The sequence below is a fragment of the Symphalangus syndactylus genome, chromosome 22 (genome assembly GCF_028878055.3).
Source record: "Symphalangus syndactylus isolate Jambi chromosome 22, NHGRI_mSymSyn1-v2.1_pri, whole genome shotgun sequence".
Classification (NCBI taxonomy): Eukaryota; Metazoa; Chordata; class Mammalia; order Primates; family Hylobatidae; genus Symphalangus; species Symphalangus syndactylus.
The window spans coordinates 18,519,802-18,541,890 of record NC_072444.2 but is presented as its reverse complement, the minus strand read 5'-3'; the positions used below and the strand labels follow the sequence as shown (position 1 = coordinate 18,541,890).

General features: G+C 43.2%; 1 protein-coding gene across 4 annotated transcripts in view; it reads left to right on the top strand.

The window, feature by feature from the left end:
- Positions 1-22,089, top strand: part of UBR4 (ubiquitin protein ligase E3 component n-recognin 4) — a 145,206-nt gene that overhangs the window by 54,947 nt on the left and 68,170 nt on the right. Inside the window, exons 39-61 of one of the 4 annotated variants that reach the window (XM_055262262.2) lie at positions 457-627; positions 2,757-2,939; positions 3,828-3,986; positions 4,330-4,482; positions 5,077-5,304; positions 5,668-5,828; positions 6,807-6,978; positions 7,241-7,442; positions 8,277-8,440; positions 8,893-9,109; positions 9,959-10,175; positions 10,949-10,981; positions 12,114-12,177; positions 12,612-12,746; positions 13,741-13,915; positions 14,634-14,717; positions 14,807-14,947; positions 15,828-15,949; positions 16,642-16,753; positions 18,844-18,974; positions 19,097-19,274; positions 19,730-19,834; positions 21,390-21,527. In XM_055262262.2, the coding sequence (XP_055118237.2) occupies positions 457-627; positions 2,757-2,939; positions 3,828-3,986; positions 4,330-4,482; positions 5,077-5,304; positions 5,668-5,828; positions 6,807-6,978; positions 7,241-7,442; positions 8,277-8,440; positions 8,893-9,109; positions 9,959-10,175; positions 10,949-10,981; positions 12,114-12,177; positions 12,612-12,746; positions 13,741-13,915; positions 14,634-14,717; positions 14,807-14,947; positions 15,828-15,949; positions 16,642-16,753; positions 18,844-18,974; positions 19,097-19,274; positions 19,730-19,834; positions 21,390-21,527 (3,445 nt within the window). The remainder of the gene's footprint in view (positions 1-456; positions 628-2,756; positions 2,940-3,827; positions 3,987-4,329; positions 4,483-5,076; positions 5,305-5,667; positions 5,829-6,806; positions 6,979-7,240; positions 7,443-8,276; positions 8,441-8,892; positions 9,110-9,958; positions 10,176-10,948; positions 10,982-12,113; positions 12,178-12,611; positions 12,747-13,740; positions 13,916-14,633; positions 14,718-14,806; positions 14,948-15,827; positions 15,950-16,641; positions 16,754-18,843; positions 18,975-19,096; positions 19,275-19,729; positions 19,835-21,389; positions 21,528-22,089) is intronic. The other 3 variants (XM_063631681.1, XM_063631682.1, XM_055262263.2) reach the window with 3 other exon arrangements.

Sequence of the window (22,089 nt, the reverse complement as noted above, 5' to 3'; positions counted from 1 at the left end):
ACTATTAGGAGTATTATGGGGGGTGATGGGAACATAAATTTTAGTTGTGTCATACTGTAGAGTACCCTTTCTTGGCCAGGGTTCCTTATCTGAAACACAGAAAACAAAATGATTTGAGTGTATATATTCTCAATTTTCCCAAAGATGGTACAAAACCCAAACCATTCTAGAAACATAGGACAGAAGTTAGCTCATTTCATATGAGGGATGCCTTTGCTCATTAGGATATCTGTGTGGGACCCCTGGTTTAGAAAGATTGCTCTGGAGTTAGTAGCACAAATGCATATTGATTGGAATCAATGCCAGGATTATGAGAATGAGAAGATGGCTAGAATATCCAACTGGAAGTGAAGTAGCTGGATTCTGAAGGAAGTTACTGGCAAGATGATTTTTACGAGTATTATCCATTGTTTTTCTTTTTTTTTCTCACTTGTGTATTTTTTCTATTTTTCTCAGGCCAATTTCTCCTTCGCTCCTCTCGTGTTAGACATGCTTAATTTCCTTATGGATGCCATTCAGACCAACTTCCAGCAAGCTTCAGCCGTCGGGAGCAGCAGCCGTGCTCAGCAAGCCCTCAGTGAGCTACACACAGTGGAGAAGGCAGTGGAGATGACAGACCAGCTGATGGTGAGTGTCTTGGGGCCATGACGTTTGCTGGCTGTGGGAACCAACAAATTTATTGAGATCCCAAAATGTGCTAGATGCTCTGAGGAGTATACTTAGAGCAGTTGATGCTTGGCCATCCAAAACTTAGAATCTAAGACATCATGACCGGCCCAGAACATATTATGAACAGTGTAAAAATCATCATAGGAGATGTGGCTTCAAAAGAAGAGAATTGGCCAAGGGTGCACCTATAATCCCAGCACTTTGGGATGCCCGAAGCAGGTGGATTGCTTGAGCCTGGGAGTTTAAGATCAGCCTTGGCAACAAGGTGAAACCTCATCTCTACCCCAAAAAACACACAAAAAATTAGCTTGGCATGGTGGCGCAGCAACTATAGTCCCAGCTACTCGGAAGGCTAATGTGGGAGCATCACTTGAGCCCAGGAGGTTGCAGTGGGCTGAGATCGTAGCACTGCACTCCAGCCTGGGCGACGGAGTCTCAAAAAAAAAAAAGGAGTGGGGCTGGGGAATCCAGGGAATTCATTTTGGCCAATGAAGAGAATAAATCTCCTTTTTAGTTCATATAAATATATGAATTCCTAAGAGGTGGGGAACTCCATTTTGGGGCAATTAGAATAGTTAGAGAATTTTTATTTTTAGAAAATAGAACTTTATTTTATCTTCTCTAAAGTTCATCTAACTTACAAAATAATGTTTGTCCTCTTTTGCATATAGTCCTTTAGATAACTTTCCTTTAGTTTTTCATGTCACATGGGTTATAAGGTATAAGTCATTATTCACTTTAAAACCTGCTCCTCAGCACTGAATATAGACTTCTGATGTGGCCTTCCTGGACTTTTTTAGCAGCAGAGTTAAGTAGTAGAAAGTAAAGTGGTGGCAATTCCAAAAAGGAAGTGAACAAATATTGTGAATGAGATACATGAATAGATCTCATAAATTGGCTTTTTTTTTTTTTTTGGAGATGGAGTCTTGCTCTGTCACCTAGGCTGGAGTGCAGTGCAGTGGCATGATCTCAGCTTACTGCGACCTCCGCCTCCCTGGTTCCAGTGATTCTCATGCCTCACTCAGCCTCCTGAGAAGCTGAGACTGGAGGCGCACGCCATCATGCCTGGCTAATTTTTGTATTTTTAGTAGAGATAGGATTTCACCACGTTGCCCAGGATGGTCTTGAATAACTGTACTCAAGTGATTTGTCCACCTCAGCCTCCCAAAGTGCTGGGATTATAGGTGTGAGCCACTGTGCCCAGCCAAAGTTGGCTGTTTTTAAGGGAATAATAGTCAGTTGGAAATATACACATACATACACATATATATTCTGGCATTTTATTAAAATCAGTCACAATTTTTGCCAGGTGCAGTGGCTCATGCCTGTAATCCCAACACTTTGGGAGGCTGAGGTGGGCAAATCACTTGACCAGAGGAGTTCGGGACCATCCTGGGCAACATGGTGAAACCCTGTCTCTATAAAAAATATACAAAAATAATTAGCCTGACGTGGTGGTGCATGCCTGTGGTCTCAGCTACCTGGGAGACTGAGGCAGGAGGATTGCCTGAACCTAGGAATTCGAGGCTGTAGTGAGCTGATATCACATCACTGCACTCACCACCGAACTCCAACCTAGGTGACAGAGGGAAACCCTGTCTCAAAAAAAAAAAAAAAATGAGTCACGGTTTTATTTGATACTCTTGGAATTAAAAGAAGTCGTAAAATCAGTCACACTTTTAGAGCATTGGTTTTTAGATATTAAAGGTGAAGTGAAAAAATACTTGGGTTGGGGGCCCAAAAAGTTGCTGATTTTTATGTTGCCGATTTTTATGTTGCCAGGTTAGATCAATGAAAAAAATGTCATCTGTCACCACAATTTGTAAGAGATTTGACGTTTTAACATTTTTTTAGAAGACCAGTACTTTGTATTTAAGTTTAGCTTTATGAAAACATTTACTATGTTATTCTTAGTGGATTGATAATAACTTTAACAAATTTACCCAGCCATCCATGGTTTGGAGGCTGAAATCACTGCTTTTGAATGACTGAATTGTGCAGTGTCTCAGTCACATGAATAGTACGTGAATCCACTTGATTTTATTTGCCTCATTACTGCCCACTTTCTCTGCTTCCTTCTTTGCCAGGTTCCCACCTTAGGCTCCCAGGAAGGTGCCTTTGAGAATGTGCGGATGAATTACAGTGGAGACCAGGGCCAGACCATCCGGCAGCTGATCAGTGCTCATGTGCTCAGGCGGGTGGCTATGTGTGTGCTCTCCTCTCCCCATGGGCGCCGCCAGCATTTGGCTGTCAGCCATGAGAAGGGCAAGGTGGGTCCTCCAATTCTTGTGCGCTTACTTTAGGTCATATTGTCTTAAATGCTAAGCAAAACAAATGGATGACCACGTTCGGATTAGCCCTCTGTGGGAAAAAGTCCACTGGGTTCTAAGAATGCTTTAGGGACAGATCTTGTTGAGCTTTTCAAATACTTGAACCCTGAGTTGATTTGATTAGACCTAGAGCTGGTATGACTAGGACTGTTTCTAATTAGTAAATTTCCACTCAGAACATATTCTTCAAGCCCTCAGGAAAAAGTAATGATTAGCAGTTACCGAGGACAGCTTGGCTCCCGGTCTTGCCCTGTTTGGTCACTCTGGCGGGCATAAGCTGAGAGACAAAACTTTTCGTAGAAACACTCAGTGTTGCTTATGTAGTCCTGCCGTGCCATCCCAGCTCTGTTAAGGATATAAGTAAATTTGTATTGTTTTATAGAGCTAGTAGAAGTTGGAAGAGTGCTAGGTATCTTAACTCACACTTTTCTATATTGTGGCCTCTCCATCACCACTAATGTTGTTTTAACTTTTATTTTAAATGAAAATATGGATAGTACTTAAAACAACTCTAAAATCATTTTAAAAACAGTTTCGTAGAAAACTAGAAAAGGACAGTGGTACGTAGGTATTCTTAAACTATTTTGTGAACTATATAAAGAGAAATTGTTTTCATTACTTATCTGTTCTGTCCTCCATGGAAAGACATTCCATGGCTTTTAGCCAGGAGTAATAGAGACTAATATTGATCTAGGATTTTCTACTAGACTTATCTGTAAAGAAAAATGTGTGCAACCTGTTATCCCTATTGAAAGAGTTTTTGTTACTTGCTTTGACTTCTCTGAGAGAACCAGGAGTAAGAATAAATTGGTCATTGTTCCTTTGCAGATTACCGTTCTGCAGCTCTCTGCACTCCTGAAGCAAGCGGATTCCAGCAAAAGGAAGTTAACTCTGACCCGCTTGGCTTCTGCCCCAGTTCCTTTTACTGTGTTGAGCCTCACAGGAAATCCCTGCAAGGAAGACTACTTGGCGGTTTGTGGGCTAAAGGTAAAAATCTGGATCTAGGTTTGATTGCCTTGAGCTGTGGATTCTAGTCATCTTCTCTCCCCTGTTCTCAGAACTACTTTTTCTTATTCATTGTTGAGATTAAAACTTAAAACCTATTGAAATGCAAAAGGAATTTTTCTTTGAATTTCTCCCAGATCTTTCAGATTTCTCCAATATTGGAAGTAATCTTTGTGTTCATGAAACCTGAATGTTACTAGACAGTCTAAATACTGTCTGAAGGCAGGGGATATTAGAGGAAAAAAGGGAACGTCATTACTCTGAAATGAATTAGCCCATTTTTCAGATCATCTTTTCACCATTTTGTTTCTTAAACATTGTCCAGGACTGCCATGTGCTCACCTTTAGTAGCTCAGGCTCTGTTTCGGATCACTTGGTTTTGCACCCTCAGTTGGCAACGGGGAACTTCATCATCAAAGCCGTGTGGTTACCTGGTTCACAGACTGAGTTAGCAATTGTCACTGCAGACTTTGTTAAGGTACAGTTACAGTTCTTTGATGATATGGTTCTAGAATTTTTCTACTTTTAAATCCAGAATCATTATGTGCTAGCTTCTCCCAGAAGTTAAAAAATCAGCTGGGTGCCATGACTTGCACCTGTAGTACCAGCTACTTGGAAGGCTGAGGTGGAGAATTACTTGAGGCTTAGTTCAAGGGTGCAGTGAGCTGTGATCATGCCACTCCACTCCAATCTGGGTGATAGAGCAAGACCTTGTCTCTAAAAATGATAATAAGCCATATTTTGTCACTTTTGCTATGTTGCTGAGTAGGACTTTCTGTCTTAGGCAATAGGGAATTGATTCTGGTTCTACCCTCACTGTACCAAGTGCACACCTATTACCATACTTGTTTCAGAATTTATTTATGTATGTCTGTCCCCTACTCATTCCTTGAAGGAGCGTGAAAGGTGTTCTGTTCATTTTTATAAGACCAGTGCCTAACACTCCATTTTTTTGTTGAATTGAGAATGAATGCCCATTATTGGTCAGTTCCGGCTATTTGGATTCACTAAGATATTTGGGGGATGGGACTGAGATAGATTTCCCTTATTTAATTTTTCTTCCATCCTGCAGATTTATGACCTGTCTGTTGATGCCTTGAGTCCAACCTTCTACTTTCTCCTGCCAAGCTCAAAGATAAGAGATGTTACCTTCCTTTTCAATGAGGAGGGAAAGAACATCATTGTTATAATGTCTTCGGCTGGGTACATCTATACTCAGCTTATGGAAGAGGCCAGCAGTGCCCAGCAGGGACCCTTCTATGTCACTAATGTGTTGGAAATCAATCACGAGGACCTGAAGGTTAGAGCACATGTTGCTATTTCCTTCTATTCCAGATTTAATTATTTAGCAACTCCTCTGTTCTTTTTTCTTTGTTCTTTTATAACATTTTTCTGTGGACTTCATCTAACTGGATCTTTTTTTCTTTTTCTTTGTTTTTCCATCTAACTTTCTACCTAATAGCAAAATCTCTTATCCTTTAGGGCTAAACTAATTCAACTTCAAGTTCCATTTTTCTCAGGGTCTTTGTAAGATTTACCCACAGGGATCTCATGCTTAGAGTATGAGAGCACCTGATCATGATTGAAAACTAATAACCAATATAAACCGGAAGTTGGTAGCCAAGGCAACATGAATTACTGCAAATATATGTCTTTGTGCCAGCAGGACAGTAACAGCCAGGTGGCGGGCGGTGGTGTGTCCGTGTACTACTCCCACGTGTTGCAGATGTTGTTCTTCAGCTATTGTCAAGGCAAATCATTTGCAGCCACCATCAGCAGGACAACCCTGGAGGTGTTGCAACTCTTCCCCATCAACATCAAAAGGTGGGAATGAATATTTAGTGTTCAACTTCCACAATGTCCACATTCAATGAGAGATCTCCACTCCCACTATCTGCTATCTGTTCTGAGCTTTATGAAACTTAATTTTCTCCAGCCAACCTTTTTTTCTCCCCTGCTAGCTATCTTTAATATCAGGGAACATCCGGGTTTGGCAGGTTGTGTTGTCTGCATGGTTTGTCCTCCACTGTGGAGACCCCAAGCTGTCAGAGGTAGTTTAGGGGTCCACTGTTACTCAGAAGGAAAACCTATAGTTAATGTTATAAATGTGATTTTAATGTGAGAAGGGAACCTAAATTTCTCTTAGACACTCATTCTGCCATAATGCCCTTTACGTTTTTCTCCTGGGGAGACTTACTCTGTTAGCAAATAGAACGTATCAGTAATGGGGGCTTGGTTGGATATGGGGGAGGAAGAGACTTTCACCAAGTTTGCAGGTAATAGAGGGGTGTGTAAGGTAGTGAGAGTTTCATTTAGGGAGGAGGAAGAAGAGGCTTATGGTGTCTTCTCTTGTTTCTTATCTGCCATTGATGACCCGTTGTAGCACTTTCTCTCAGGCCTTTCTTTGGGAATTACGTGGTTTGGGATGAAATAAAATGGATACCAGTTCACACTAACTCGGTGTGTTTGGAGATCCTGATAGGACAATGGGTCATAAGCCTTAGGCAGCTCCATGGCCCTCTGCAGTTGACAGCCTCTAGGCACATAGGGCCACCTGTTCTTCAGACATGGAACCTCACAGTGGAGATTCCAAATGAGGACTGCCCTGCCGGAAGCACGCATTGGGGTATATGAGCATGTGTGCATGGCTTGGAATAAAACTAACCTGTGGATAATCTGAGTCCCTGGCCAAGGATATTGGTTTGGAGTCACGTAGCCAGTTAGAGGATGGTTTTTAGGTCAAGAAAAGAACTATTAAATGGTGATTGACACTCTAACTATGGCCAGTTTTGTTGTCTGCAGTTCCAACGGTGGCAGTAAGACTTCTCCTGCTCTTTGCCAGTGGTCTGAGGTGATGAACCACCCTGGCTTGGTGTGCTGTGTCCAGCAAACTACAGGGGTGCCGCTGGTAGTTATGGTGAAACCAGACACTTTTCTTATCCAGGAGATTAAGACTCTTCCTGCTAAAGCAAAGGTCAGTGCCAGATTTTCCCATTCATTACTTTGCCGTGAACCTGGTCTCTTTTTATGTTTGTATATTCATTTCACTTCCCCAGCTCTTTCAATGGAGGCCCATAAAAGATTTCCAGTCCTTTTTCTTCTAGATGCCTTTTCTTTGCCACCCTTCTGTACAGCCCCTCAACTGACCATGAAACCAGTTGCATCTCTGCCTCTTTTTCTGTGAGGATGCTGATCTGTTGGTGTGGGAACGAAGACCCTTCTTTGTCCTCTCCTAGATCCAAGACATGGTTGCTATTAGGCACACGGCCTGCAATGAGCAGCAGCGGACAACAATGATTCTGCTGTGTGAGGACGGCAGCCTGCGCATTTACATGGCCAACGTGGAGAACACCTCCTACTGGCTGCAGCCATCCCTGCAGCCCAGCAGTGTCATCAGCATCATGAAGCCTGTTCGAAAGCGCAAAACAGCTACAATCAGTAAGGCTCCTACTCAGATGACTTGTTGGGGAGTAGGAATGGTGGTCTTCTAGACAGGGACTCAGAATAGACTGTTGCAAATATCTGTGTAGAAATGTGACTGCCCTACTTGCACATTTTGTAAAGTTAATTTCCCAAAAGCAGAGTCATGGTTCCAAATGTCAAGCACCCATTGACTGCCTGTTTCAGGCCAGTAGTTCTTTGGTGCCTAGTAACGAGTTATGTCCTGGACCTTATTTGAGAGATTGTTCTCTCTAGGTTTAGGGAGAATGACTTCTCTGAAGAACTGATTGAAGTATAGACCTCTTCAATTGGTTAATTTCCCACTGAGTAGTGAAGAGCCCACCACAGGTCTCTGAGCTGGTGGTCTAGCACTTGACTGACTGAGGACTCTTCAGGAAAGTGAAAGCTTGAGTTTAGCAGTGAGCAAATCCAGCTAAGCAAAGACCATTACAGGGATCATCACATTACCTTAAATTTGCTCTAGAGTCTATTTTGAAAGAATGGTTTATTCATTTACATTCATTTACATTCATTAAAGAAGTAGTTTCTATTGTTTATTTTCAGTAACCCAGTTACAGGAGAGCCTATTGTTATTAACTGTACACCCAAAACCAATGCCAGACTTCTTGGTATTGCTAGGACATGTCATAGCTAGGGATAACAACCATTGGAGAGCTAACTACATGTAGGCATCATGCCGATGCAAATGTTATAATCCAGAGTTTGCTTAGATTAGAGTGTGAGTGTGGGCTCTGTCTGGGAAGAGTCTTTACCAGTGGTGTTGGGGCAGAGGTGGGAGAGACTCTGATGATCTGGTACCGTTCTCTGCAGCAACCCGCACATCTAGCCAGGTGACTTTCCCCATTGACTTTTTTGAACACAACCAGCAGCTGACAGATGTGGAGTTTGGTGGTAATGACCTCCTGCAGGTCTATAATGCACAACAGATAAAACACCGGCTGAATTCCACTGGCATGTATGTGGCCAACACCAAGGTAAGAATGGCACTGGGCTGGGATCAATCCCTGGGTAAAAGGACTCATAAACAATATGGTTTGAGAACACATCTCCTTTTAGAATGCAAGTATAGAGTGTATACTCACAGTCACAACCCTCAGTTCTAGTTAAATGGTTCCTTAGAAAAATGGATATTTTTACTCACTTGGCAAAGGACTTGTACGGGTTGGGTTTCCACCAGTACCAGCAGGATTACTGTGTAGAGGACACCAAAGAGGTTGTTAATACTGGGGAGAAGGAAGCCTGACATTGAAGAGAATCTACTCTCTTTTCCTATTTTCCCGTTTTTAGAAACAAGTCATTACCAGGGAGTTAAAAGGATAAGTTTTAATGAGCTTCACATGTTGAGACAATGTCAGAGAAGAAGGAGTCCTAGTTAAAACTTAAGAACTTCTGTTAGTTTCTTGATGCGTGCCTTGTCTCCCTACAGCCCGGAGGCTTCACCATTGAGATTAGTAACAACAATAGCACTATGGTGATGACAGGCATGCGGATCCAGATTGGGACTCAAGCAATAGAACGGGCCCCATCATATATCGAGATCTTCGGCAGAACTATGCAGCTCAACCTGAGTCGCTCACGCTGGTTTGACTTCCCCTTCACCAGAGAAGAAGCCTTGCAGGCTGATAAGAAGCTGAACCTCTTCAGTGAGTCACCAACCCCTGGTGCAGACTCTGTCCTCATTGTGACTGTGAAGTTGGGAGCCACTGGCCTGTGGCTCTCCAATATTCTGGCATCTCTCCACTCTACCGATTTTTCTGTCCTTTTGTCAGGAAACTTTGAGCTTCATTTGATGTATTAAGGAGGCAAGGTGACAGGAAAGGAATACACCAGAGCATGGTAGCAGTAAAGATAGGGCTGCACTTTGTTGAGTATTCATTTCTATAGTGTTGTGTCCACCTCACTAATGGGGCTACTTCTGTGTTTAGGCCGAGAGGAGGCAGATTGACATGAAATTGCAAGGCTTTCTTAACGCACAGAGGAAGACCTCAGGTCACACATGGCTGGGAGATGGTTAGCAATGGCTTGCTATGCCACTGAAAACTAAACTCTCAGAATACAAATCCTTGAGCCTTACTCAAGACCGCATTTCTCTGTCATTTATTGGCCACTGTCTGATACTCTTTCTTCTAGATATAGTTGCTGTTAGTGTGAATGATCATGATCTGTACTTTGAACAAAGAAAGTGTGTAGAGACCCCTGGGAGTGAGGGGTAGGGGATACAATACTCTGAAGCAGAAGAGGACCCTTGCAGTGATGGTTAGGGACTCTTCTGAGTAGGAGATGTAATCGGCTTTTGGTCCATGGAACTTTTACCACATGTATTTAGCATCTATACACGATTAAAGTGCTGCGAATATCTCAGAAGATAAAGTTTCTCTATGTCTATAAAATTGACGTGATTTACTTCTTCGCTCCAACTGTTCTGGTCTTTGCTTTGGAGGGGTGGCTGTTTAGAGAATGTGCTTCCTAAAGGCCTCTCTTGCTTATTGCAGTTGGGGCCTCAGTGGATCCAGCAGGTGTCACCATGATAGATGCTGTAAAAATTTATGGCAAGACTAAGGAGCAGTTTGGCTGGCCTGATGAGCCCCCAGAAGAATTCCCTTCTGCCTCTGTCAGCAACATCTGCCCTTCAAACCTGAACCAGAGCAACGGCACTGGAGATAGTGACTCAGCTGCCCCCACTACGACCAGTGGAACTGTGCTGGAGAGGTACCAGTGCTGGCAGGGGTTGTCTTCAGTTTTTACATTTTCCACTCACTGCAGAACCTTCCTGTGTCTTGAGAGAGCCAGCTTCTAATAACCATCTCAAGGCTAGCCTGGAATTTTTTTAAGTTTTCATACAACTCGCCCACATTCAGTGTCTCTTTAGTGTGCAAAGCCTGAAAAATGTGCTCAGAGTCATCTGACACGAGAGTCTCTCCCTGGGCAGAAGTTCTGTCCCTTCTCTTCATGCTCAGGTACCCTTTAGAATAGCCAGAGGCCACAGGCTAGACGATGCTTAAGCCAGTATTCTAGATTAGGATCCAGGCTTGCTGAAATGATAGGAAAACATCCTCCCTTCCATTCTGAGCTCATCATCTTTTCATCATCTTTCTCTGCGTAGCTACTTCTGTGATAATAACATTGCCAGCAAGAGAGGCTGTCTGCTGCCTCTTGTAGCAGAGTCTAGAGTTTCCTTAAGTCTCCCTACAGTGGCATATTCTTAAGCATTGTGCTTGGCTTCTTTGTGCTAGGTAGCTGCTGGTTTGCCATGGTAGATGAAATATTATAATTCATGATGTAAGATTTTGAGTTTCTTACATTGTAAGTCACAAGAATAGCCTTGCTTGGAATCACTGCCTCCCACCAGCAGCCTCCTCCCTCCCTTTCTCTTTCTTTTTCCCCGATACCCTATCCATACATGGTTTGCTTAGGATGTGTTTCCAGGTTTCTCTGAGCTTCACATTTTTTTCCTTTTTTTTTTTCTTTGCTTCTCCCCCAAGTTCTGAAACTGAGTCCCTAACCAAGCTGGACCGGTTAGTATGCCCTCTTTCTTTTCTCTGCACGAGTGAGTGTGTGTCAGAGAGCCGTGTAACCAATGGTGTGGCTTTGCATTGATTCTGCTTCTGTTGAAGAGTTCCTGCTTCTTTCTGTTCTGGTCATTGCATGGCTACAGAGCTGTCCATGTGTAAAAATGGAGTATATGGAGGATCGTAAGTGCACTCTTGGTGTTGGCCATGTCAGACACTCTCTCAACTCTCTTCCTTACCCTACTCCTCTCTGCTCCCTTTCTAAGTGGATGAAAAGGGGGTTCGGGGTAGAGGGATTAACAGCAAAGTCCTACCATCTGATAACCCACTAGAGAACTCGTTCTATCCAAATTTGTTTTATGCCTCAGTTTCCTCTTCCCTAGTTCTTTATTGCCTTCCTCTACCCCTTAACCCCTTTCTTTCCAGTTACCTTCTGAATACTTTTCCTTCTCTGTCCAGAGCTTCAACTGTCAGGATGTTGTTCTTTTTACTATGCCACATTAAATTGAAAGGAGTAAACCCTGGGGAGCATGTTACTTGGTACCTTTAATAGTAATAGTTGGGTTTCCTATTCCTTTCCTAAGGGGAAAAGTTTTCTAAAGATGCTTTGTATTTACCCCTTGAATGTTGGCAATTGGCATGCACCTAAAAAATAGTTTGTTCTCTCCCCCATACTTGGGACTCATAGGAAATGCCTTTGTGCATGTATAGCTTTAAACTTTCTAATATAAGAGGATGGTTTTTACCTTTCCCTTTGTGTATCCTTTTGCCCACTGAACTCTGGGCACCTGAGCTTTGGGTCCCATTGCGTCAAGACTGTTAAGCCCATCTCAGTGATCCCTGCCACAGGCAGCAGAAGGAAGCACATTTATCCTCTTTGAGGAAGAAAAGCCCTGTCTTTGAGTTACGGATTATGAACATGGCCTCAGGTTGATCTCCGAGCAGGAGCCAGGTTTCTCCTGGCTTGTAACATAGGAAACGATATGCATGGTGCCTGTGGCAGGTCTTATTGTGCTTTGATTTTGTATTTGGCATTCATTAGCTGTCCCCAAGGTCCTCATGGCTATAGTTTGCTTAGGCTAAAGCGCAACGCGGAGAGAACGGTGTTGTACTCAAGCCAGGTTTTCTGTCTCCCCAGGCTGGTTGTGAGTTCTTTAGAAGCCCTGGAAAGCTGCTTTGCCGTTGGCCCAATCATCGAGAAGGCAAGTCACTTTTTCAAAGCACATGGAAGCTTTCTGAAGAGGCAGGAAGTCAGTGGAGTTGTCTGAGGTCCTGAGGCCTCACAGCTAAAGAACATTTATAGCAGCATAATCTTGATTTGCTAAGAAGCTCCAGAGAAGTCTTCAGCTTAAGGCCTTATGTCCTACTTTTCAGGCCCATAGTGAGCGTGTGTCATAGAATAGGATGTGTGTTGGTAAAAGAACACTGTTCTGGGAATCATGAGCTTAGATTCCATTTCTTCCTCTGGTAAGAAGGAGGATTATAATTTCTGAAACTTTTTTTTTTCCCTTTGCAGTCCATGGAGCATAACCTAGCCCTGGTGGCCTAGAAGGAAGGAAGGGCAGGCAGAGTGTAGATAGTTCATTCTACCTTGAGTTGGTGGGGTTAGTGATAACCCTGCTGTCTTTTGCCTCAGGAGAGAAACAAGAATGCTGCTCAGGAGCTGGCCACTTTGCTGTTGTCCCTGCCAGCACCTGCCAGTGTCCAGCAGCAGTCCAAGAGCCTTTTGGCCAGCCTGCACACCAGCCGCTCGGCCTACCACAGCCACAAGGTAACTGTTCTCTCAGGGAAAGGAAATTGCAGTGCTGACAGGGAATCAAATAAGTTAGCTTTTCATTGTAAAGCGACAGCACAGCAAAGTAAGGTAGAGAGTGGATAGCATTCAGATTAGACCTACATTTTACAGAGTTTCTCCTGAGAAATTCTCAAGTGCCACTCAAAACTGAGGGTAAACCAGTGACTGGGCCCCTGGTTTGTACTTATTTTTCTGTCACTCTAACAGGATCAACAAGACTTAAGAAAGAGAAGGAAGGATATTGAGTGTGGGTAGCCTTCTCGCTGGAAAAGGGTGAGGTGAGGGAGTCCCTCAGGAGATAGACTGTTAGTGTTTCGCTCCCTCAGCTGTGGCACAGCACGAGAGGTGTACTGTACTTGTTGGTGAGACAAGTGTTGAATAGTTGTTGGAGTGCCTCTGATGGGAAAATCTGGGGAAAGAGGGTATCACTTACAAAAGAAAGGCATTGCCAAAGGAGACAAATTGGGCCAATTTCTGTAGATGGAAGAGATGACAGTTCAGACCCCTGCAGAAGAAGGGCTCTGAGAGGAGCCGTCAACCTAGAGCTTTGGTTAGCTTCTGTGTCTCCAGCCCGGAGAACTGAGAAATGTGAGTTTAACCTGCTGAGTCTCTCAAGGAAAGGCAATTTTGGAAACACTGTCCTTGGCTAATATGAATTTGCTAAGAAATGACTCTTCTATTGTAGGAGAAAGAAATCTAGCAGTTCTGGAGAACTGAGTAGATTTGAATTTTCCCATCATACTTTGATACTGCAGGGTTTTTATTTTTTAATGACATTAATATTTTATGTATTAAGAAACTTAACTATATGGGGCTGCTTTGAAGATCTGTTGTAGGTGATTGGTGTTCATTGGCCTGTTCTCTTGAGAGGAGGTAATAATCCTGGTGATCTGCCAGCTTTTCTCTCCTCTTTGCTTTTGTACCCAGCTCTTGCTTATGGCTGACGCTTTGTGTTCCTGTTGTTTTATAGGATCAGGCCTTGCTGAGCAAAGCTGTGCAGTGTCTCAACACATCTAGCAAAGAAGGCAAGGATTTGGACCCTGAGGTGTTCCAGAGGCTAGTGATCACAGCTCGTTCCATTGCCATCATGCGCCCCAACAACCTTGTCCACTTTACGGAGTCAAAGCTGCCCCAGATGGAAACAGGTGAACTTGGCCTCTGTGGCCGTGGTCCTGAGATCTGCTTCATATGCCTATTTACCCTCTCATTCTTACTGTTCTTACTGGCCTCTGACTGACTGCATGCTCAGAGACAGGGATTTTGCTTCCTGGTCTTTATACCTTGTAGGGCCTTTTGACATTGAGATTGCACAATTTTAAACACATTCTTTTTCCAGTGCTTATACTTTTGATTATCCTTGAGTTTATTTAGTGTTCTAGACATCAGATATAATCTGTTTCTGAAGTTATTACCTCTTAGGAGCTTCAGGGGAAAGCTAAGCTTGGTTGGGTCCTGGTTGCTTTAAAGCAACTATGGCATATCTTTCGCTTTCATGCCGTTCTTTTGCCAGTGCTATTATTAATATGTGTAGCAGCTTTCTCAGTGCTCAATGCTATTTCCTCATCTCCTCTTCTGTTGGCTGGGTAGCAAACCTGTTTTGTCATTGTCAAATTGAGTTGATTGCTGCCTTTACAGTTCTCTGTTATTTACATGCTCCCATATGCATCATCATCCTGTTCCTCCTTTTAATATTACAATCCCAGAATTATTCTAGAGAGATCTCTAGAATGTTCAGATGTTCCTCTACATTTTAGAAGTTGAACAGTTGGAACTGAGATCTTTGAATCTGTGGTAAACATCCTAAATGCTCCCCGTTCTTCTTAATTCTAACATACAATGTTTTCTGCGATATTCCTTTCCCAGACTGTTTTTTTCCTAGATGTGCCTGCTGGAGTCTAGGGATAGTTGGCATATTGATTGGGGCCCCACTTGAAACTCCCTCCCCAGGCAAGCTTCCTTGACCTGAGTTAACCTTAAAACAAATTAAATTCCATCTCAGATTTACCATCGTTGATAATTTTCTTTCTCCTGCTTAGAAGGAATGGATGAAGGGAAGGAACCGCAGAAGCAGTTGGAAGGAGATTGCTGTAGTTTCATCACCCAGCTTGTGAACCACTTCTGGAAACTCCATGCATCCAAACCCAAGAATGCCTTCTTGGCACCTGCCTGCCTTCCAGGTATGTTAAAAGGGATATTTGAATCTTGGTAATGAAGCCTGATGTAAGTTCTGTCTTTGAACAGCTATGACCGTTAGCCATTAGCTTTCATTCTTCATAATCCATTTCTTCCAGAACTCATAATTGAGAAGTAGAAGTCTGCGAGATAAATGCAATGTTCCTGAGACAGGAATTTAGCAGTGTGGCAGAGTGGGATTTTCTTGTACCATATCTTTTCATCGGGGTTGAATATTTTACATAAAGAGGCACTGTGTGTGTGTGTGTGTGTGTGTGTGTGTGTGTCTCCTCAGTGGTTTATAATTGTTTTTAAAAATCTTTGACAACTTGGCTTAAAGCCAGCTCAAAAGACACAAGTATCTTGAGGATTATTCTATTTCTAAGCTATTTGGTCTCTAACTTCTTACACTATTGAAAATTCAGATGGAAGGGTAAGGGTCTGAATAGCAATATAGAAAAGTAGGATGATCCTGGTGCTCATTCATGTGTGGAGGACACTTGGGTGGTAAACCTAAAAGACATGTCAAGGTTATGTTTTGTCATCATCTGAGGTTGGGGAATATTAGGGAACATTTAGTATCTGCCTTCCTCTTCATATTTCCTTGCCTTGTCTTTTGATATCCAGAGAGAGTAGACAGCTACTTATTTCTGTGACTCAAGATATCTGGAAAGACTTTTGAGGATAATTTGGGAGTCTAGGAAACTGTTAATGAAACAAATCACAAATAATACTACAGGCTACTGTGTGTGAGTGTGTGTGTGTTTGTCATTTTGTTTGCATGACCTTTTACATGGAGATAAAAAGTTACACTTTTGTCTCAGGCTCTCAAGTAGTTAGAGTTTTTTCCTCCAGATTTTCAAATAATGTTTGTCTCTCCTTTAGGACTAACTCATATTGAAGCTACTGTCAATGCTCTGGTGGACATCATCCATGGCTACTGTACCTGTGAGCTGGATTGTATTAACACAGCATCCAAGATCTACATGCAGATGCTCTTGTGTCCTGTACGTAGCTTTACAATCCCAGAGAGCTCTAAGCAGCCAGGGAATATCTGGAAAATTGTTTTTAGCTTGCTAAGCTAATGAAATAAAATATACTTAAAGGAAGCTGAAGGGAATGAAGTTTTGAATATCAATAAAAGCTTTAAGATCTTACTGCATGGAAGAGAAAGATTTGGAAAGGGGATGGGCTTAGTCTTTCTTATTCAGTGCTGAATCACCAGGGACTAGCCTGCTGCTTGCTACATAGTAAGTGCTAGGTAACTCAGTGAATTGTGACTTAAATGAGCACATGAATGAAAGTAGTACATCAAGATTTCTATTTCCAGTGACCCTTTCACAGAAGCTAAGTGTTAAAACTACTGATTTTAGCACAGAGCTAAGATGCGCACTGGGGGCCTGATCATCTGATAAAAAGCGGAAACCATTTGTAAGGGGCCAAAATGGCCTCAGGAGCAAATGACCTGCCAGTCTATCCCCAGGAACTGAGAGACAGGAAGTTAGTGAATGGCTCTTATGTGTGCCAGAACAGGAAGGGGGGATTAACTTAACCTGCTGAACTTGGTCCGCTGGGTTGCAGGTGAGAGTAGAGAGGTATTCCACGTGCTTGTGAGTGAGTGACCAAGAAAGGAAAGTGTTTTATAGAGTTTCATGAATAATATGAGAGCAAAGCGTGACAGTTTCCTTTTAAACCTCAGGATCCTGCTGTGAGCTTCTCTTGTAAACAAGCTCTAATTCGAGTCCTAAGGCCCAGGAACAAACGGAGACATGTGACTTTACCCTCTTCCCCTCGAAGCAACACTCCAATGGGTAATGTGAGGTCTGGGTTTAGGCTCAAGCCTGTATTTGGGAGGAGGGGAGAGAGGGAGGTACAGTAGCATTGGATGTACTGCTCATGTTGACCAAGGTCCTGGAGACTTTATGTATCTATCTTTTTTCTAATCCTACCTCACCCCATAAAGAATTTAGGTGGCACATCAAAATGTATATAGTAAGTAGGATAAAAATAAAGATTAAAGGCCATGGGAAAATAAAAGTACCATAGTAAAATCAAAATACAGAAAATTCACATCACAAGGTCCTGCATGTTTGGTAAGCGAGGGTCTTATATTTGGCTGAAAGCTTCGTAAGAGCCATAGCAAAAATAAAATCGCAGTGAACAAAGACAAAACAAAAACGTAACTTTTCTTGGGGTAGAAGCTCTTCATTAAATGTCCATTTTGTTGCCAAAGGGGCAGAATCCTTAGTGGACTTACCTACAATAAGTTGGATAGCAAATTTCACAGGAATTTCTCTCACGATACACTTGGACACGGTCAAGGGCATAACATTTTACGATTGAGTAAAAGCAATTCTAAAAGGTGTCTGAATAACAGAATTATATAATTCTGGTTACTTGGCTTGATTTAGAAGTAAATTTCAAATGAAAGTCACTATGTACTTTTAAATTTTCTCTTTCTTTCTTTCTTTCTTTTTCTTTCTCTTCCTTCCTTCCTCCTTTCTTTCCTTTCCCCTTCCTTCCTTCCTTCCTTCCTTCCTTCTTTCTTTCTTTCTTTTCTTTTCTTTTCTTTTCTTTTCTTTTCTTTCGTTCTTTCTTTTTCAGAGTCTCACTATGTCACCCAGGCTAGAGTGCAATGGTGCGATCTCAGTTCACTGCAATCTCTGCCTCCCTTGTAGCTGGGATTACAGGCGCGTGCCACCGCACCCAGCTAATTTTTGTATTTTTAGTAGAGACGGGGTTTCACCATGTTGGCCAAGCTGGTCTCGAACTCCTGACCTCAAGTGATCCGCCCGCCTCGGCCTCCCAAAGTGCTAGGATTATACGTGTGAGCCACTCCCCGGCCTTTACTTTTAAATTTCCTAATAGCAGTATTATAAAGAGTAAAAAGTAAAATTGATTTACTAATTATTTAATCCAGTATATCAAATGTTATATCAACATCTTGTCAATATAAAAAATTTATTAGTGAAATATTTTGCCTGTTTTGGTACATTTTGGGAATCCAGAATGTATTTTACACTAGTGGCACATCTCCTTGTAGACAGCCATGTTTTAAGTGCTCAGTAGCCACATGTGGCTGGTGGACAGTGCACGTCTAGAGGATTGTACACAACTTTGTAACTTTCAGACAATCTTCCTTGCGTATCATTTATCTTGCCTAAGCTTTTGGCAGCAGTTTGTGGCTCTTTTCTCTAGCAAGAACCTAGAGTGGAGATAGTTTATGTTTCTAACGGACATATTTGCATGCTTTAGCAATCCATCGAGTGGAAGGTGAGGTCTCTATCCTCTTCTGACAATTAGGAGTCTCACCTGGACATCTTCCTTATTAGAAGGCCTTCTCACCTTCACACAAAAGTGGGCACAGGCAGGACCTGCGTGGTGTCCTTGGTTTCCAGTCAATGGTTTTACATTTCAATTCTGGTTCTTCTCATAATAATTACATAGTGTGAAAATCTCACTGACCTAGTTGTTTTAGAAAAAAATAGTGAAATAAATTCTAATCTGCCATGACAGACAAAAGGTAAAGATCCCAATCATATGATTTTTCCTGTCTTATCCAAGGTCTCCTGAGAGTTAGTGTGAGTTTGGGGGGCCTACTGGTTTTAGATCTCTCGGCTTTATGGAAATCCCTTTGGAATCCAAGGTTGTTTCCTTCACCAGCTGGAACATTTTATTTTTGTGGAGGGCAAGCTGTTGCAGCCAACTCCATCTTCCCAGATGCTGTAGGTCCAAGAAGTAAGAGAACAAGGCCAGGCATAGCACCCCGGAGTTCTCCCGCTAAAGCCCAGGGTGCTAGCTGGTAGCTTGTCTTGGGTTTTTGTTGCCACCTGACTTATGGCACCATGTGCCAAGGGAGGAAAGCAAGCACCTTCAGGTGACTGGGATTTCTTTGACTCAGGAGACAAGGATGATGATGACGATGATGACGCAGATGAGAAAATGCAGTCATCAGGGATCCCGAATGGTGGTCACATCCGTCAGGAAAGCCAGGAACAGAGTGAGGTGGACCATGGAGATTTTGAGATGGTGGTGAGTCTCTGGCAGCAGGAGAAGGGAAGGAGGAGCTTCACAACTCTCCTCTAGCTCTTATTCAGTGGACTTCCAAAAGTTACCACTTACCATGGGACACTGACAGAGCTTTCTCTCTGCAGTCTGAGTCGATGGTCCTGGAGACAGCTGAAAATGTCAACAATGGCAACCCCTCTCCCCTGGAGGCCCTGCTGGCAGGCGCAGAGGGCTTCCCCCCCATGCTGGACATCCCGCCTGATGCAGATGACGAGACCATGGTTGAACTAGCCATTGCCCTGAGCCTGCAGCAGGACCAACAAGGTAGAAGGCCATGCCAAGAACAAAGCGGCCCATTGGCCTTGCACAGGAAAAGAGGGTTTGGCAGTTACTGATACACAGCTGACTTAGTTTGTCCCCAGATTTGGGGAGAGGTTGATCTGGGTGAGAGCTGTTCAGAGATACAGGTGGAGAGTGAGAGGGATGTGGTGGGAATTTCAGTCTTGAGTGCCAATCTCATAGTTTCTGCCAGTTTGGGTTGTTTCCTCTTGAATCTTAGATTCCTCCAGCCTATGTCCTGCCTGAGCTGAAGGAAGCATTCCACCATCTCTGTAACTGAACTTGGTGGGTGGACAGCAGTGGCTGTTGGCTAACTTCCTTTAGGCCAGGGGGGGTCACATGCTGGTGTTTGGAGACTCTTGAGGGCAGCAGGTGGCCAAAGCAGCGCTGTGGATGGGACCTGGAGGGGATGTTGTGCTCACTCTCCACTTGTTTCCCAGGCAGCAGCAGCAGTGCCCTGGGCCTGCAGAGCCTGGGACTGTCCGGCCAGGCACCCAGCTCTTCCTCTCTGGACGCAGGAACCCTCTCTGACACCACAGCATCAGGTAACTGTCCACAGCAAGGAGCATGGCTCAGGGCCTCAGGACCCTCAGGCCTTGTTTCCACTGCTGTGAGAGTGTAATGGGCAGCTGCTTTGACAGGCCATTCTGGACTTCCTGCTTCTGCCTTGGCTTTAGAAAGATGGGTGTGGAGGGTGTAGTGCTGTGGCTCGGCCCCGCCGCGCACAGCTCCGCTTCCTCACACTTTGCATGCTGCCTGGCTTCAGCTACTTCCCCACGGAAAAGCCGAGAGAGCGGCATGCAGGCTGATCAGCTACAGGGCTTCCACTTCAGCTTCCAGCGTTCTTTGTCAGAGTTCTAACATTTTAGACAGTATTAAAAGGGAGACAAGAAATAGAACTCATACCTTTTACCTTTTTATCTTCATTTGCAAATAAAAGGAGAGCTACAAGAAGCTAGATTGTACTTCAGAATTCTTGTTCAGTGTGACCAACCATCAGGGATCTGTGAGCTTGAGAGAGAGGGTTTTTATGGACAATTAAAATCTATAGCAAATTTCCAGAACTCATCTTCTGTTTATTTTTAATCTTTTCCCTAATCTGATTTAAAAAAAAATGTTTCCTGAATAGAGAGTTGGACCAAATGGAGATACCTGGTCAACCCCTGAGTAATTTAAGGGTTGATTTATAGTTTTTTAGACTGATGCTTCCTTGTGTTTGTTTTTTTTCTTTTCTTTTGGAAGTTTTAGCCTGGGTAGATAAGAAAGGGAGAGAGCGGCTGGCCCCACATGCTGCCATGGCTTGTTGCTTTTCTCAGGTCTCTTTAGTTGCTGTCATTTCAGGCTCTGAGGTTGCTGTTGTGTTGTGCCAGTCGTGTTCCCGCTGTGCTCTGTGGCTGTCTTGGCTTTCCTCCCCCATGTATCTCATCCAGCATTTTCCTCCTGTCTCAGCTCAGCCCTGATCCTGGATGCTGTGGCTGTCTCTGGGGAATTTCCTTGCTTCATTATTAGCATCTGATGAGGATGATTAGGAGGTGTGAAATTTCCCAATGAGCTCCCCTCTGGACCACTTGCTAAAAAAACCAAAACAGGGTTGATTCAAGAGCTCATGCTAAGTGATTTCCTAACATAAGCAAAAATTGACTGATTTCAAAACAAGTCTCATTAAAATTTGGAGTTCTATGCTTTGAATGGTAATGGCTAGTTTCAGATCTCTCAGCAGGTGTCAGTAACACCTAAACAATGGTGACCATGAAGCATTTTAGCTAGAAAATTCAGCGTCCATGTCACAGATTCTTACTGAATCTCTGCACTGTTCTACTTGCACTGTAACGTAAACAGTGAAGGAAATACCCAGTGAACTGGGTTTTCTTCACTCCTGTCTAAGTACTGTTTGCAATGCACCGTGTATAGTGTTTGTTCCTGTTAGTGATTAACCAGCAAAGCAAATCTTTCCCTTTTTTCTTTGACGACAGGATATATAAACTGCATTGTGTCCTATGCACTATGTGGTTTGATGCTTTCATCCCAAGGAGGGCTTTTTTTTTTTTTTTTTTTTTTTTTTTTTTTTTTAACCTGTAACAGCTCTCGTTACTCTCTCAGCTCCAGCCTCAGACGACGAGGGCAGTACAGCAGCGACAGATGGTTCTACCCTACGGACCTCTCCTGCTGACCACGGTGGTAGTGTGGGCTCGGAGAGCGGGGGCAGTGCAGTGGACTCAGTGGCTGGCGAGCACAGTGGTAATGTGCCATGACGGGGGTCCTGTCTCCTTGGGCAGAGGGTGGGGATAAAACAGGAATCTCTGCTTGGGTCTTGGGGTTGGTTTTTGCAAAGAAAAGTTATAGAGACTCATTGAAAGTCTTGTGGACTCTGAAAGTCTTGTGGAATTCATTTGGCCTCAATTTTCGAGTTTCAAATGTTTAGTGGCTTAAGCTCAGGGGGTTAGTATTGAAATATTTTACAGATAACTAATTATCTGTTAGTGGAAAAAAAGCAATGACATGTGTAATTCTTTTTTTTTCCTCTCTGAAACTGCGATAATATGCATAATTATAAGTCATGATTAGCCTAAAACAGTTATTATGTGACCTTGAAACCCATTATCCTATGGTTTCTGCTCCTTATTTATTTGGGGAAGGGTTTTTTTTAAGCGATCTTATTGTTAATGATCTGATGTGTTAACATAGCAGACTGTCCCCACAGTCTACTAGCTGATGAAGTGGGGCTCTAGAATGAGGGAACATGACAAAGCCATTTTGGTTTGACCTTCCATATCAGTCTGTGGTTAGCAATTAGATACAA